This window comes from Pristis pectinata, chromosome 30, assembly GCF_009764475.1.
Source record: "Pristis pectinata isolate sPriPec2 chromosome 30, sPriPec2.1.pri, whole genome shotgun sequence".
Classification (NCBI taxonomy): Eukaryota; Metazoa; Chordata; class Chondrichthyes; order Rhinopristiformes; family Pristidae; genus Pristis; species Pristis pectinata.
In genome coordinates, this window is record NC_067434.1 from 27,291,099 (window position 1) to 27,308,668 (window position 17,570).

The window sequence follows — 17,570 nt, forward strand, 5'->3', positions numbered from 1 at the left end:
ACATCCTCAAGATGATAAAAAAAATAGGATATGAATACAAGAATAAGATATGAAGATAGATACATCTCTAGGGCCTTATCTGGTATATCCAAGAACACTGTGGGAAGCTAGAGAAGAAATTGCGGGAGCCCTGGCTGAGATATATGCATCATTGTTAGTGACAGGTGAAGTATTGGAAGACTGGAGGGTGGCTAAGGTTGTGCCTTTACTTAAGAAGGGCTGCGAAGAAAATCCCGGGAACTATAGACCAGTGAGCCTAATATCTGCGGAAGGCAAATTACTGGAGGAGACTCTGAAGATAAAACATAGACGCACTCAGAAAGATGGGTTGATTAAGGATAGTCAGCATGGCTTTGTGCGTGGGAGATCATGATTCACGAATGATCATGTAGGACTTTCACAGTGAAGGGTAGGATCCTGGGAAGTGTTGTAAAATACAGGGACCTAGTTACAAGTACATGGTTCCCTGAAAGTGATGCTGCGGATAGACAGGGTGGTGAAGGTGGCTTTTGGCAAACTGGCCTTCATCAGTCAGGACATTGAGTACAGAAGTTGCGATGTTGCGTTGCAGTTGTACAAGGTATTGGACAGGCTGCATTTGGAATATTGTGTTCAGTTTTGGTCACCCTGCTATAGGAAAGATGTCATTAGCTGGAAAGAGTGCAGAGGATATTTACAAGGATGTTGCTGCAATTCAAGGGACTGAGTTATGGAGAGAGGTTGAACAGGCTGAGACTATTCATTGGAGCACAGGAGGATGAGGGGTGATATTACAGAGGTGTATAAAATCACGAGGGGCATAGATAGGGTGAATGCGCACAATTATGGAATCAAGAACTGAAGGAGATAGGTTTACGGTGAGAGGGAAGAGATTTAATAGAAATCTATGGAGCAATATTTTCACCCAAAGGGTGATCCATATTTGAAATGAGCTGCCAGAGGAAGTGGTTGAAGCAGGTACATTAACAACATTTAAAAAACACTTGGACAGGTACATAGATAGCAACAATTTAGAGGGTTGTGGGCCAAACACAGGCAAATGGGGCTAGCTTAGATGGGAATCTTGGTCGGCATGGACCTGTTAGGCCAAAGGGCCCATTTCGATAATGTACGATTCTGACTCGATACAGAATAGAAATTACAAACACACAAAAAAAAATTGAAGACAATGCAAAAATTTGAGACTGGCATTTATTCAACATCTCTCATGCCCTTAAGTCATCCCTAAGCAACTTAAGCAAATGAAGTTCTTCTAAGGTGTAGTCAGTGCAGTAAAGCAGGATGCCTGGCAGCCATTTTGCACAAAGAAAGCTCCTACAACAAAAATACAATAATGGCTAGATTGTCGGCTTTTAGGTTTTGATTGAGAGACGAAGGCTGGCCAGTACACCAGAGAAAACTCCCCTGATTGTCTTCAAAGTATTGCTAATGGGATCTTTTATGTCCACGAGGCAACAGATAGGGCTTTAGTTTAACATCTCATCTGAAAGGCAGCATTTCAGTTGGTGCAGAACTCCTTCAAATGAGACTTCAACCCACAACCTTCAGATTCTGGTGAAAGTGTGACCTTTGGAACTGACTGACACCTAATAGAATCTAATAATGAAGGTGACGTTTCAACTCAACACCTTGACCTCAATTTTAGCAAGCAATTGTAAAACGTAGAAGTCAGAAACCAAACACTATAAGTTAAATTTAACTGGATGATAGGGAAACTGGCTTTGCAGAACTCCTGAACATCAATCAGAGCTACAAGGTTTGCTCTCTTCAGCAATCCTTGTGGGACAGCAGCTGCACACTTCAGATGAATGCCTTTGGCTTCTCCAGCCTGGATCTTCTAGCTTTCACTGACCATAGTCTATCTTTCACTTCATCTCTGCCATGCAAACCTTAGTGAGATTAACAGTCTCCTGAGCAATTGCCAAGGGCCGTCTGAAGCTTATTTGCTTCCATCTGATGACCAAGCAGCCTATCTGGTTGGCTGTCAGGTACAATCCTACCTTAAATTAGATCCTGGGAACAAAACCAGAGTTTTGTTTTACACCCTGTCCTTGTGGGGCTCATTGCTGACACACAGATTTTTCTCTATCTTGATCAATCTTGGAATTTTGTAAGACCGGTGTGACCAAAATAATCATCTTCCTTGCATTTTTTCTCTCAAAAATTATGAATTTAGATGCAAAATCTACACTTCAGTATAGACATCCCAGAGGACGTGTTGGTTTGCAACCCATTCATAGTATTCAACAAAATAGATAATTTGCACCCAAATTAAGCTGATTATTTCAATACAGAAAGAAAAATTAAGTTTGATCATTCACATCAAAAATGTGTCCAGCAAGATCTTTCTTAGGAAGCACAGAAGACAAAGGACAGGTCAGGTGAGAAAAGAAAGGAAAAAGAAGAATTTTATGTAGTGTCACGGTAAGCCAGATGCTTAGATTTTCAAAAAAGAAATCAGATTTCCATGAGAAACTGCACTTTTATTTCCCAATTCTAAACTACATTTTTAATTTTTTTTTAAAAAGAGGGGCAACTTCTTCACTCAGAGGGTGGTGCATATATGGAACAAGCTGCCAGAGAGAATAGTTGAGGCAGGTACAACGACAACATTTAAAAGACACCTAGACAGGTACATGGATAAGAAAGGTTTAGAGGGATATGGGCCAAGCACGGGCAAACAGGACTAGCTTAGGTGTGCCTCTTGGTTGGCATGGACGAGTTGGCAGAAGGGCCTGTTTTTGTGTTGTATAACTCTATCGCTCTATTACTCCATGACACTAAATGCAAAATTTGCTATTTTTCCTCACTGTGTCTAAATTTAAATCACGCAAAAATGCCATACGTTTTTCCTTTATGATTCAGAAATTTTAGGAATGCAAAACACAGGCATCCACCAGTTAACCTTAGAGCATCAATGCCAACAAAAAGGTGAACTATAGTTGCTCAGAGGAAGGCCAATGAGGTGGTGGAAGATTCACAGATCTCACTGTCAACAAGCCTCAAGTGCTTGGATGAAACAGTTAGTGCAAAATGGCCAGCAAATTACTAATATCTAGAACACCCAGGCATTAACATGATGCAAGCTGCCAAATGTAGGAAGATTTTCTGTTGTAGAAGTAATGAGGGAAATAAATCTTGTGGCCACAACTGCAAGGGATGGTACCTGTTGATTGGAAACCAGGATTTGCACGCAATCAACATGATTGAACTGCAGAAGCAGGATGATTCCAGGGGTCTGTAGAGTCATAGAGTCATACAGCATGGAAACAGGCCCTTCGGCCCAACTGAGTCATGCCAACCAAGATGCCTATCTAAGCAAGTCCCATTTGCCTGTGTTTGGCCCATATCCCTCTAAACCTCGAACCCCTTGTCCTCACCTACCACCCCACGAGCCTCCGTATCCAACACATCATTCTCCGCAACTTCCGCCACCTCCAACAGGATCCTACCACCAGGCACATCTTCCCCTCACCCCCTCTCTCTGCTTTCCAAAGGGACCGCTCTCTCCACGACTTGTTCTTCCCCACCGACAACCCCCGACACTTATGCTTGCAACTGCACCAAGTGCTATACCTGTCCCTACACCTCCTCCCTCACCATCATTCAGGGTCCTAGACAATCCTTCCAGGTGAGGCAGCGCTTCACCTATGAGTCCGAGGGTGTCATTTATCGCATCTGGTGCTCCCAGTGCGGCCTCCTGTACATTGGTGAGACCTGACGCAGATTGGGTGGCCGCTTCGTTGAGCACCTTTGCTTTGTCCGCCGCAACAGCCAGGACCTCCCGGTGGTCATCCACTTCAATTCCACATCCCATTCCCATACCGACGTGTCTATCCACGGCCTCCTCTACTGCTGTGTTGAGGCCAGGCATAGAATGGAGGAACAACGTCTATAGCTTTGTTTTTCTTTGCAGCCCTTCTTAAATAAAGGCACAATATTAGCAACCCTCCAGTCCTCTGGAACCTCACCTATGGCGAATGATCATGCATATATCTAAACCAGGGTTTCTGCAATTTCTTCTCCCACAGTACTCTTGGATGTACCTGATCAGGCTTCAGAGATTTATCTACCTTTATATGCTTTAAGACAATCAACACCACCTCTGGTGTAATGTGGACCATCTCCAAGACATCCCCATCAACTATCTCAAGTTCCGAAGTCTTCACGTCTTACTCCACGGTAAGAACGGAGGAGAAATTTGCACTGAGGACCTCATCCATCTCTTGCGACTCCACACCTAGAGATCTCTACCTGTAACTAGTGCATCTATTAAGCGGGATTTATTCCCACGTTTGGATGAATGGGAGGACAGGGGTAAGTGCGGGGTGGGCGCAATCTGTAAAATAATACAGCAAGTAAACAGGCCCTTTGACCCATGGTGTCCCCACTGACCTTCAAGCACTCACCTCACTTTTTATTTTTCCCCACATTCCCTTCAACACTCCCCAGATTCTCCCGTGAACCCACACAGTACAGTGGCCATTTAACATCCAACCTGCACATCTTTGGAGTGTGGGAAGAAACCAGAGCACATGGAAAAAACCCACATGGTCACAGGGTGAACATGCAAATTCCACACAGACAGCACTGATGGTCAGGATCACACCTGGGTTCCTGGAGCTCAAGGCACCCGTTCTACTAGCTACACCATTGTGCTGCAGCAAAGCACTCACTTTCTTTTGCTATTAAACCTTGGCTGTCTCACGATGAATTAATATTCTACTGGGAGGAAATAAAGCAGATCTCATGGTAAAACACACTGTGGAAAGAAAATTCCAAATGATGTCAAGAGTTAAAGTAGCTTTATTACTCCAGGGCAATGTTCAAGACCGGCCAACCTGCTGCAGGCAAACACTATTGAAAAACATTAAAAAGGATCTGCTGAAACACTCTCAGAAGCTAAAAAAAAAGATTTGAACAGAATAATCTACATTCAGGCTGCAGCTTAAGGGTAGAGGACCTGTCAATTTTAATAAACCCATCTCTGATTTCAGGTTTGGAATTTCGACAAGTTGTTCCATTGACAACAAAATCTGAGTTAATTGCATCTCATGTAATTATTCTGTTTGAAATAGTACAATTAAAAAAATACACCAAATGAGTTAAATACACAAATAATTGCTGATAAAGTGTAATCAATGTGTGTTTGCAATAATTCATATACAAGAGAGAAATGATTCATGGGTAATCTTTTACAAAGCCATTTAAAATGCATATGGCACAATAAACACCATGTCAAATTATAAAATAATTGAAAAAAAAATCAGTTTCAGCTTTGGAGATCAAGATTTGTATATATTAATCATCCTTCATTTATTTTGTTGAATGAGATTTGTGTACAAAAGCTACATGTACCTCCTCCCTTACCCTGAGCAAGGCTGCAAAAAAGAAACATGACCTACCTTTGCGGTTGTATTCAGAGTACTTTTCAGATTATGTTGTCATACTCTGAACAAAGAATGCATCTTTCACACAAAGAAAGGTTGGAAATAAACAGAAATGTTGTATTTTTCAGGAATGTGATATACACACAAACAGTTTTACAAAAGTTTCATGGATGCTTAGACATTTTTATTGTCCTTTATATCATTCAAACATATAATCCCCCAATCTAAAGACTGGTAATAAAGTTACTCAGTTCTAGAACTGTCAATTTGTTATAATAGGCCACTCCCAACCCCCCACCCCACTGCCCTTCTGCTCTTCAATCCAAAACAAATAGCATAGAAACTGCATCACTGTCATCCTTCGCAAAGACACGGGGCAGGCAAAATGGGAGCACGGTGTCAGGAAATGCTCCCAAATACAAGGTACATTTCCAATTAATACCACTTTTCTACTCACACTGATAGAGACTGACAAAATATGGCACTCAAAAAAAAGGGGCCAGCTCCTGAGTTAACAAGTGTAACTTATACCCAAGATAGAATAAGTGTTTTTATTAAATGAAGGTCCATAGTATTGGTATTGGTTTATTATTGTCACTTGTACCGAGGTACAGTGAAAAACTTGTCTCGCATACCAATCATACAGGTCAATTCATTACACAGTGCAGTTACATTGGGTTAGTACAAAGTGCATTGATGTAGTACAGGTAAAAACAATAACAGTACAGAGTAAAGTGTCACAGCTACAGAGAAAGTGCAATGCAATAAGGTGCAAGGTCACAACAAGGTAGATTGTGATGTCATAATCCATGTCATCGTATAAGGGAACCGTTTTTTGAAAATACAGTTGAGAAGGAGGGAATAGCGAGAGTGAGCAGAGAAGGCAGCAGGATCTAAATTAGCATTTTGTTTGACTTCATGTCATATACAATTAAACAGCAAGTTGGTTGGCATGGACCAGTTGGGCCAAAGGGCCTGTTTCCATGTTGTATGACTAAGACTGTAGTCACTATTATAATGGAGGGAAATATGACTCCCACCCGCAAAAAGCAGTGAGATATAAATAATTGCTTTGGTTTATGGATAATGTTGGTGAAGATAATGCAAGAACTTCAATCTTCCATCAAATAATGCCACATGATGTTTCACATCCATTTGAAAAGGCAAATGAAGCACAGTTTGGCTGACGTTATAGAGGATTATAAAATCATGAGGGGCATACACAAGATGATTGGTCACCGTCTTTTTCCCCAGAGTAGGGGAATCTAATTTTAGAGGGAATAGGTTTAAGATGAGAGGGGAAAGATTTAAATGACCTGAGGGGCAACTTTTACCACAGAGAGGGTGGTGGGTACATGGAACAAGCTGCCAGAGGAAGTTGTAGAGGCAGGTACAATTACAACATTTAAAAGGCAGTTGGACAGTTTCATCAATAAGAAAGGTTTAAAGGAATATGGGCCAAATGTAGGCAAATGGGACTAGTTCAGGTAGGCAACTTGGTGGTATGGATGAGTTGGGCTGAAGGGCCTGCTTCCATTCTGTTATAACTCAATGACATGATTTATTAGAGGGAACTGTCAATCCAGACAGTTCTGGTTTCTTTAAGGTATTTGAACCACAACCTATTAAACAAGAGTCTGATCTTGCACTTAAGCAAGACTTGCACTTAAAAACTGCTTATATACTCCACTGACAAGGAGCTTGCTCAGGTGGGAGGGCTTCGGGTACCTGGATCATTGGGCTTTCTTCCAGGGAAGGAGGAAGCTGTACAAGAAGAATGGGTTGCACCTAACTAGAGGAACCAATATCCTCACAGGGAGGTTCGTTGGTGCTACTCAGCAGGTTTTAAGTAGTATAGTGGGGGGTGCGGGGGGTGGGGGGACGGGGAAGAAGAGCAACAGACCAACAGGTGGAGGGATTAAGGCAAAGGTAGAAGTTAGGTCAAGTAAGTCTGAAAGGAAGGACAGGGAGGGCTAAGCTTAATGAACACAAGGGAACTGATGGGCTGAAGTGTATTTATTTCAATGCAAGGATTATTATGGATAAGGCAAATGAATGAAGGGCCTGGACTAGTATGTGGAACTATGATGCTGAACTGTGTATTGGTTGAGAGAAGGACAGGACTGGCAGCTCAGTTTTCCAGGATTCGGAAGTTTCAGATGCAACTGAGAGGGATGTCTTCCTAGAGAAGACATCCTGGAGGGCACATCCAGGAGGATGCTGCCATCTCCCTGGCCCTACACTCATCTCTGAAGCATCCGGACAGTAAAGACACTCATGTTAGACTATTGTTTAATGACTACAGCTCTGCCCTCAATACTATAATTTCAAGCTAACTCATCTCCAAGCACCTGGACCTGGGACTCAACAGCCCCCTTTGCAACTGGATCCTTGACTTCATGACCAACACACTGTGATCAGAAAGGATAGGCAGCAACACCCCCACCACGATGATCCTCAACACAGGTGTCCAACAAGGCTGCGTCCTCAGCCCCCTACTCTACTCCAAATACACTCACTCTGAGGAGCATCAAGTTCCTCGGAATGAACATCACCAATAGCCTGTCCTGGTCCAACCACATGGACACCATGGCTAAGGAAGTGCACCAGTGCCCCTATTTCCTCAAGAGACTAAAGAAATTTGGCATGTCCCCTTTGACCTTCACCAATTTTTATAGATACATCAAAGAAAGCATCCTATCTGGCATGGCAACTGCTCTGCCCACGACCTCAAGAAACTGCAGAGAGTTATGGACGGAGCTCAGCGCATCATGGAAACCAGCCTCCTCTCCACGGACTCTGTCTACACTTCTTACTGTCTCGGTAAAGCTGCCAACATAATCAAAGACCACACCCACCTCGAACATTCTCTCTTCTCCCCCCTCCTATCGGGCAAAAGCCTGAATGCACGTACCACCAGGCTCAAGAACAGCTTCTATCCAACTGTTATAAATCTACTGAATGGTCCCCTAATACGATAAGATGGGGTCTTGACCTCATTCCACCTCGTTTTGGCCTTGCACCTTATTGTCTGCCTGCACTGCACTTTTTCTGCAACTGTAACACTTTATTCAGTATTCTGTTATTGTTTTCCCCTTGTATCGTTATCATTTCCCTCTCGTCGAGAGGGTCGAGAGCTTCAAGTTCCTCGGAGTGAACATCACCAATAGCCTGTCCTGGTCCAACCACGTGGATGCCACAGCCAAGAAAGCTCACCAGTGCTTCTACTTCCTCAGGAGGCTAAAGAAATTTGGCATGTCCCCTTTGACACTCACCAACTTTATCAATGCATCATAGAAAGCATCCTGTCAGGATGCATCACGGCTTGGTATGACAACTGCTCTGCCCAGGACCCAAGAAACTGCAGTGACTTGCGGACACAGCCCAGCACATCACGGAAACCAGCCTCCCCTCCATGGACTCTGGCTATACCTCTTGCTGCCTTGGTGAAGCAGCCAGCATAATCAAAGACCCCACCCACCCAGGTCATTCCCTCTTCTCTCCTCTCCCATCAGGCAGAAGATACAGGAGCCCAAGGGCACATACCACCAGGCTCAAGGACAGCTTCTATCCCACAGTGATAACACTATTGAATGGTTCCCTTATATGATGAGATGGACTCTTGACCTCACAATCTACCTTGTTTGACCTTGCACCTTACTGTCTACCTGCAATGCACTTCCCTGTAGCTGTGACACTCTACTCCATATTCTGTTATTGTTTTTACCCTGTACTACCTCAATGCACTCTGCACTACCTCAATGTACTGTGTAATGGATTGATCCGTACGAACGGTATGCAAGACAAGTTTTTCACTGTACCTTAGTACAAGTGACAATAATAAACCAATATCAATATTACCTCAATGCGCTGATGTGATGAAATGATCTGTTTGGATGGCACACAAAACAAAGCTTTTCCACTGTATCTCAGTACATGTGTCAATAATAAACCAATTAACCAGTGAGCCAATGTGGGCAGAGCTCAGGAATAAGAAAGGAGCAATCACTGTGATGGGTTATACTATAGGCCTCCCAATATCCAGCAGGAGACAGAGGACAGATATGTAGCCAGATTATGGAAAGACGGGAACGCAACAGGTAGGTGACTGTTTTCTCCAATATTGATTGACTGGGACTTCCTTAGTGCCAGAGGCTTAGATTTGGCAGAATTTCTTGGGTGCATCCAGAAGGGTTTCTTGACCCAGCATGTAGATAATCCACCCAGGGAAGAGGCCATACCTTGTATTGGGAAATGAGCCTGGCCAGGTGATTGGAGTTTCAATGGGAGAGCATTTTGGGAACAGTGATCACGAGGACATGAGGTTGCTTTGGCAGACAAGGTAAAAGAGAATCCCAAGGGTCTCTACAACTATATTAAGAGCAAAAGGGCAGCAAGGGACAAAATTGGTCCTCTTGAAGATCAGTATGGTCATCTATGGAATGGAGCCGAAAGAGATGGGGGAGATCTTAGATGAATTTTTTTGCATCCGTATGGAGACAGACACAGAGGCTGTAGAACTGAGGCAAAAGAGTAGTGAGGTCATGGACCGTTTCTGGATTATGGAAGAGGAGGTGCTGGCTGTCTTGAGGCAAGTGAAGGTAGCCTGACAAGGTGTTCCCTCGGACCTTGTGAGAGGCCAGTGTAGAAATTGCAGGGGCCCTGGCAGAGATATTTAAAATGTCCTTAGCCACAGGTGAGGTGCCAGGGGACAGGAGGACAGCTAATGTTGTTCCATTGTTCAAGAACATCTCTAAGAAAAAGCCAGGAAATTATGGGCTGGTCAGCCTGATGTCAGTCTTGGAAGGTATTTTAAGGGACAGGATATATAAGTATTTGGATAGACAGGGCCTGATTAGGGATAGTCAACATGGCTTTGTGCGTGGTAAGTCATGTCTAACCAATCTCATGAGTTTTTCAAGGAGGTTACCAAGAAGGTCAATGAGGGAAAGACAGTGGACGTTGTCTGCATGGACTACATAGGCTGAAGGGTCTGTTTCTGTGCTGTAGAACTACAAAAACTCCAAAAACTCCAAAGTTTTCACACAGTTATGGATACGGATAAGACTGGACCTCAAGGAAAGTACTAAATTGGGGAACGGTTAATTGCAAAAGTATAAGGCAGGAGCAGGAGGGAGGAGACTGAGAAAAACTGTTATTGGGCAAGTCCACATCTGACATGTGGGAGTCGTTTAAGGCCCAGCCAGTCAGAATTCAGGACCAACATGTTCCTGTGAGGAATACAGACAAGGATGGCAAGGAAAGGGAACCCTGGTTGACAAGTGAGGCTACGAATTTAGTCAAGAAGAAAAAGGAAGCATATATAAGGTTTAGGAAGCTGAAAATGGACATGGTCATTGAGGAATATAAAGGATACAGAGAGAACTTGGAACGGGGAATCAGTGGGGCTAAGAGGACCCATGAAATGTCCATGGTGAGTAGGATTAGAGAGAATCCAAAGGTATTTTATATATACATTAAAAACAAGAGGGTAACTGGGACCACAAAAACAAAAAAAGGGAATTTATGTCTGAAACCAGAGGATGTGAGCGAGGTACTAAATAAGTACTTGGCATTGGTATTCACTAAGGAGAATGACAGCGAGATCAGGGAGGGTCATGCTGATATGCCAGGCGTGTTGATTTCAAGGAGCAGGAAGTGTTGGGCTCTTGAAAAGCATTCAGGTGCATGTCCCCAAGGCCTGATGGGATCTATCCCAGGTTATTGAGAGAGGTAAGAGAGGAGATTGCTAGGGCCTTGACAGAGATTTTTGTACCCTCTTTAGCCACAGGTGAGGTCTCAGAGGTCTGGAGAATAGCCATTGTTGTTCCTCTGTTTAAGTAGGGCTACTGAGACAAATCGGGAAATTATAGGACTTAGATCAGCAGCAGGAAAATTACTGAAGAACACCCTGAGGGATAGGATCTACTCACATCTGGAAAAGCATGGACTTAAGGATAGACAGCCCAGTTTTGTGTGGGGGAGGTCATGTCTTACAGATTTGATTGAGATTTTTAAGGATTTTTAAGTTATTCCGACTGAAGGCCTATAACCAGTGGTGTTTCGCAGGGATCAGTGCTGGGATCCCTAAATGATTTGGACAAAAATGTAGGTGGGCTGATTAGCAAGTTTGCATATGACACAAAATTACTGGATTTGTGGACAGTGAAGAAGATTGTTAAAGCAGGATATAAACCAATTGGAAATATGAGCAGAGAAATAGCAATTGGAGTTCAATCCGGACAAGTAAGAGATGATGCACTTTGGGAAGTTAAATCCAAGAGGAGCATATACAGTATATGGCAGGACCCTTAGGAGCAATGAAGTACAACAGGATCTTGGGATGCAAGTCCTTGGCTCTTTGAAAGTAGCAACACAAGTAGATAGGGTGGCAAAAAAGGCGCATGGCGCCCTTGCCTTCATTGGTTGGGGCACCGAGTACAAGAGTCAGGAAGTCATGTTGCAGTTGTATAAAATTTTGATCAGGAACACTTGGAATATTGTGTGCTGTTCTGGTCACCGCATTACAGGAAGGATGTGGAGGCTTTGAAGTGTGTGCAGAAGAGGCTCATGAGGAAGTTCCCTGAATTAGAGAATATAAGCCAGGAAGACAGATGAGACAAACCCGGATTGTTTTCTCTGGAGCATCAGAGGTCAAGGGGCGACTTGATAATGGTATATAAAATTACAAGAGGCCTAGATAGGGTAGATAGTCAGACTCCTTTTCCCAGGGTGAAAAGGTCAAATACTAGAGGCATAGGTTTTAGGTGAGAGGGGGAAAGTTTCAAAGAATTGTGTGAGGCAAGTCTTTTTTCAAAAACACAGAAAGCAGTAGGTGCCTGGAATGCATTGTCAGAGGAAGAGGTTGAAGCAGTTACGATAGGAATGTTGAGGTGGCATTTAGACAGGCACATGAACTTACACAAATGGAGGGATACATGTTATGAGCAGGCAAATGGGATTAGTTTGGATTGGCATCGTGGTCAACACATTCATTGTAGGCTGAAGGGCCTGTTCCAGTGCTGTACCATTGTATGACAAAATGAAAACAATGTGAAAGAGACAATATAGAACAAAAGGAAATAGCAATCTTTCTGAACCACTATTTCTATTATTAAACTTAATTCGCTTCATTGAAAATTCTTGGATTTACAACAGAAGCATCAGGATTTATGAAGGGATTCACGATAGTACTTGCAGAATGTCTGTGTTTAACCCACCAATTCAACCCAGAATTATCTATAACAGCATAGTGAAGAGATAACTGTCAAACAATTTTTTGGTTCATCACTGAAAGTTCGTTCAGTACCAGATTTTGTTTAGCCTGCAGCTAATATTGATACCAAAAAGCAGTTTACTTATGACAAAATTTCAAATTAAAGGGATAAAGGTCGGGGTATACCGGAAATCTTTGAAATGACAGAGAACCAAATTTAATTCCTATCAAGAGGTGATATTGTTCTATTTGTAAAAAGAAAGGACATTTCACAAGAGAACCAGGGACAAATGATTATTTCGTTACTACCAAAAAACACGTAGAGTCAGTCACGCCTCAACTACAGGGCAAAGTGGCTGGTGGAGGTACTCGTAAGTGTCCCTAACTTAAGATGCTTTTAATGTATCTATAATTAAGAGGATAACATCCTAGAAGTCATTTGAAAATAAACCAGTGGGACAGAATCCCAAGACGTTAACTCTTCTCAACACTAGTTCTGTTAAGTGTTAACAGGTTGGAACTGTGGTAGATTCTTCCATGGGGCCAAGGTTTGTGGACATAGATGACCATTATTTTCAATAATTCTCAGATATTCCCAAAGATCTTTGGGATGATCAGAAATAAAAGGGCAATAAATAAATTCACAGACAAACAGGCATTTCCAGAACAACATGTTGAAAAACTATCTAGAAGAATTAGAATTAGTAATTCCCATGTGTCAAACTTCAACCAATGGACAATTCTGAAAAAAGACACCTCATCGTATAGCAACCATTCATATCGTTAGGCTGCACACAGAATAAACCATCAAACGATCTACTTAATTAAGTGATCAGCAGAAATTTGTAACACCAATGTTTTACACACCAGATGACTGTTGCTGTCTGTTCATAAGTAATACAAATTAACCCAACACCAATTCCCCAGTAATACCCCGAACTATTAAGCTCTCAAGTTCAAGCCTTCTAAAGAAATATTACAGTAGAAAGTCTTATTTATACCTGAAGCCCTCCAGCTCTACAGTTCTTTTAACTTCAAAATGTTCTTACTTTAAAAAAAGTACATAACAATTTAATTTTCAACATTTGACTACAGTATCAAAACACAGGTCATCAGTATTACACTGAACAAATTGGATATTATATTTGTATAAAATACCCATCAATATCACTGTAGTTTGCAAAAATAATTCAAGCAGAATAACCTAACAAATTGCCTTTTGCATTCTGAATTTCAAAACAAAAAAATCATCAGATGTAATTTGCAGCAACACACAAAGGCACCAGAGGAACTCAGTAGGTCAGGCAGCATCTATGGAGGGAAATGGACAGTCGACATTTCAGGTCAAGTCCCTTTATCACGACTGGCAAGAAAGAGGAAAGATAGCGAGTATTAAAAGTTGGAGGGAAGGGGTTGAGCAAGAGCTGGCAGCTGACAGGTGGATCCAGGTGAGGTGGGGGGGGGGGGGGGGTGGGTGGGAGGAAAGAGTGGGAATGATGTCAGAAACTGGGATGTGATACGCAATGAAATTTGCGTGTTTGGTGACCACGTTTCTGAAGCAAAAAACTGGACTGCTGGAGGAACTCTGTGGGTTGAACAGCCTCTGCAGGGGGAGAGAAATTGTCATTTCACATTGAGACCCTGCATCAGAACAGAGAGTGGAGAGGGAAGCCAGCCTGTATAAAGAGAGGGAAAAGGGTAAGACAGGGTCCAGTAGGTAGGCTGAGGAAAGATGAAAGATAATGCACAGAAGGAGCCATGTAGGAGATTAGAAGGAGTGGAGTTGGAGACAGAGGCAAGTGGAACCCAACTTTATGCCGGTTACCTTTCCTTTCCACTCTCAGTCCTGATACAGAGTCTCAACCCGAAACATCAACAATTCTTTTCACATCCGCCCCCCCCCACCACTGCCCCCACAGATGCTGTTCGACCCACTTCCTCCAGCAGTTTGCTTTTTGATCCAGATTCCAGCATCTGCAGTCTCCGTGTCACCACATTTTTGAAGTTTTCTGTATGTGCCAAAGAGACTGACTCACAAATCACATGTTGCAATAAGTTAGAATACTCTTAAAACATTTTGTTTTAGAAGGATGAGAGAAAATAAGTGTGTGCTTTGGATGAACAATCTGGAAAAATTAAAGTCACAAATTAGCATAATCATAGAATGAAGATAAGCTGCTATCTGTGTACCCAAATCATGAAAAGAATGATTATACTTTCAATTTTTTTAAAAAACTAATTAAGATCTCACCTTGCTCGACCACTTCCTGGCTTCATCATGCAACTGCCGAGCAGACTCCATCATAGGTTGATTCACTACTTCTCCTGCTTTCATTTCAGGGAATTCCTCATCTTTTTCCTCTGGAGGTGGGGGCCGTGGTGGTGGAACCTGACCCTCAGGAAGTGGTGGTTTAGGAGGAGCAGGTTCGTCATTCAGCTGAAAACAATGGGTTGAATATTCATATTCGAAAGCTCAAATATTCTTTTTAGTTGCTGCCTAACTTGATGAATATTTCCAGCATTTCTTTAGCCACTGAAAGCCAAATTAACAAAAAAAAATAGATGTGGCATAAAACTTACTATTTAATTACCAGCACATAAAGTATCTATCACTTGTCAATTTTTATGTTAATTATTTAAAAAGCAATTGTTCTTCTTTGGAAATTCAGTCATTCGATAATTTTCTTCACATTATAATTTTTAATTGATCACCAGTGGAAATCAAGGAAAAACTCCAAATGGCTTTATTCCAATGTCATTCAAATCAAAACATTCCACTGGATAATCAAGTTATCTACCAGTTTTTCAATCCGAGTAAGATGCTGCCATATCTTTTTGATTATGTACATGTGTAGCAGAACAGTTTAAAACTTAAGATTTCACACAAATGCACATCAGTTTTTCTTTTGCCCAACAATAAGTACCAGTGAGCTGTGGAAGACAGGAACCTATCAATTAAGTGCAATACTAAGAACATACTGGTCATACCCGATCAATCCACTTTAATGCCAAGTAGCAATATTATGCACTGTAAGACACTATTTTTTTCAGAAACGATGTTTAAATGATATGAATAATTGTGCAGGTTTCAAACAGTCCAGACTACACATAAAGCAAAATGATACAATTGCTGGAATGACTCAGATTCAGGTTGAAAGGTTAGCACAAGAAAAATTAAATCACAAAACTGCAGGCAATAGAAATTGAAACAAGAGTAGGCCAACCAGTCCTTCAAGCCTGCTTTACCATTAATCAGGATCATGGATGATTTTGTATCTCAACATCATTTTCCTGCAATATCTCCTTTTCCCTTGATTCCAGAAATCTATTTTGAAAGAACTCAAAAACATAGCCTCTGCAGAGAATTCCACAAATTCACCAGCTTTCTTGTGAAGAAATTTCACCACAATGCAGTTGTAAGTCACCTAGTCCACGTGCTGAGATTGTGACTCTTGGTTCTACAATCTTTCGCCAGGGAAAACACCCTTTCTGCATCCACCCTGTTAAGAAGTTTCAATGAGAAACACAACAACATCAAGAGCAAGAGTAGGCCAATCAGCCCTCTGACCCTGCTCTGCCATTCAGTAAGATCATGGCTGCTTCAATCTTGGCCTCAACACCAAATTCACACACTACCACCACACTCCTCAATTCTCTTGTAGCTCATGTGTCTGAAATATATTCAATGACTGCATATCCACTGCTCTCTATTTTAGAGAATTCTGTAGTTACAACCCTCTTACAAAAGAACTACCTCCTCATCGGTTGTAAATGGGTGATGCCTAATGCTAAAATAACGTCCCCTAGTTCTAAATAGCCCTTTGTGGAAAGCCTGCCAATCCTGTTTAGGATTTTGCATTTCAATTAGACCATCTCACATTCTTTCTAACTCCAATGTGTATAGGCTCAACCAACTCAAACACATTTGTCACAAGAATTAACTACTTAACCTCCTCTTGACTGCCTCCAATTCAAACATGCAGACCAAAGCTGAAAGCAAGACTCCAGGTGTAGTCTCACCAGCACCCTGTAAAACTGCATCAAAGCTTGCTCTACTTTTATATTCTATACCCCTTGCAATAAAGGTCAACATTCCATTACTTCCTAATTACTCGCTGCTTGTGCATGCTAACCCTTGGGTGTTTCATCTCCGGATCCCTAAGCACAGAGACATTTTTAGTCTCAATACATTTAAATAATAATTTGTCTTTTCATTCTTCCTTCCAATGTGGATCATCCCACATTTTCCCACATTATACTCCACTGACAACATCTTGCCCACTCATTTAATCTGTCTGTATTACTCTGCAGGCTTTTTGTATCCTTAATAATGGATTCAAGTAATTTCCTATAAAAGATGCAAGGCTAACTGCTCTGGAACACAAAACAGTACAGCACAGAAACAAGCCCTTCAGGTCACAATGTTGCGCCGAACTAATTAAACTAGCAATTAAAAGCCTAACTAAACTAATCCCTTCTGCCGATACAAGGTCTATATCCCCCCATTCTCTACACATTCATTTGCCCATCTAAGAGCCTCTTAAACACCTCTATTGTATTTGCCTCCACTATCAACCCTGGCAGTGCATTCCAGGCATGCATCACTCTGTAAAAAAAACTTGCCCTGCACATCTTTTAGGTACTTACCCCTCTCACCTTAAATGCATGCCCTCTAGTACCCAAAGACGTACGGGTTAGTAAGTTGTGGGCATGCTATGTTGGCGCCGGAAGTGTGCCGACACTTGTGGGCTGCCCCCAGAACACTGCGCAAAAGATGCATCTCACTGTGGGTTTTGATGTACATGTGACTGATAAAGAAATCTGATTAGACATTTTGGTCCTGGGAAAAGGACAACGGCTGTCTACTCTATCTACGCCTCTCATAATCTTATAAATTTATATCAGGTCTCCCCTTAGCTCCCTCCACTCCAGAGTAAACAACTCAAGTTTGTCCAACCTCTCCT

At 42.1% G+C, this 17,570-nt stretch overlaps 1 protein-coding gene across 1 annotated transcript in view; it reads right to left on the reverse strand.

The window, feature by feature from the left end:
* Window positions 1-17,570, reverse strand: part of LOC127584625 (vinculin-like) — a 158,348-nt gene that overhangs the window by 16,690 nt on the left and 124,088 nt on the right. Inside the window, 1 exon segment of the mRNA XM_052041443.1 lies at window positions 14,858-15,043. Within this exon segment, the coding sequence (XP_051897403.1) occupies window positions 14,858-15,043 (186 nt within the window).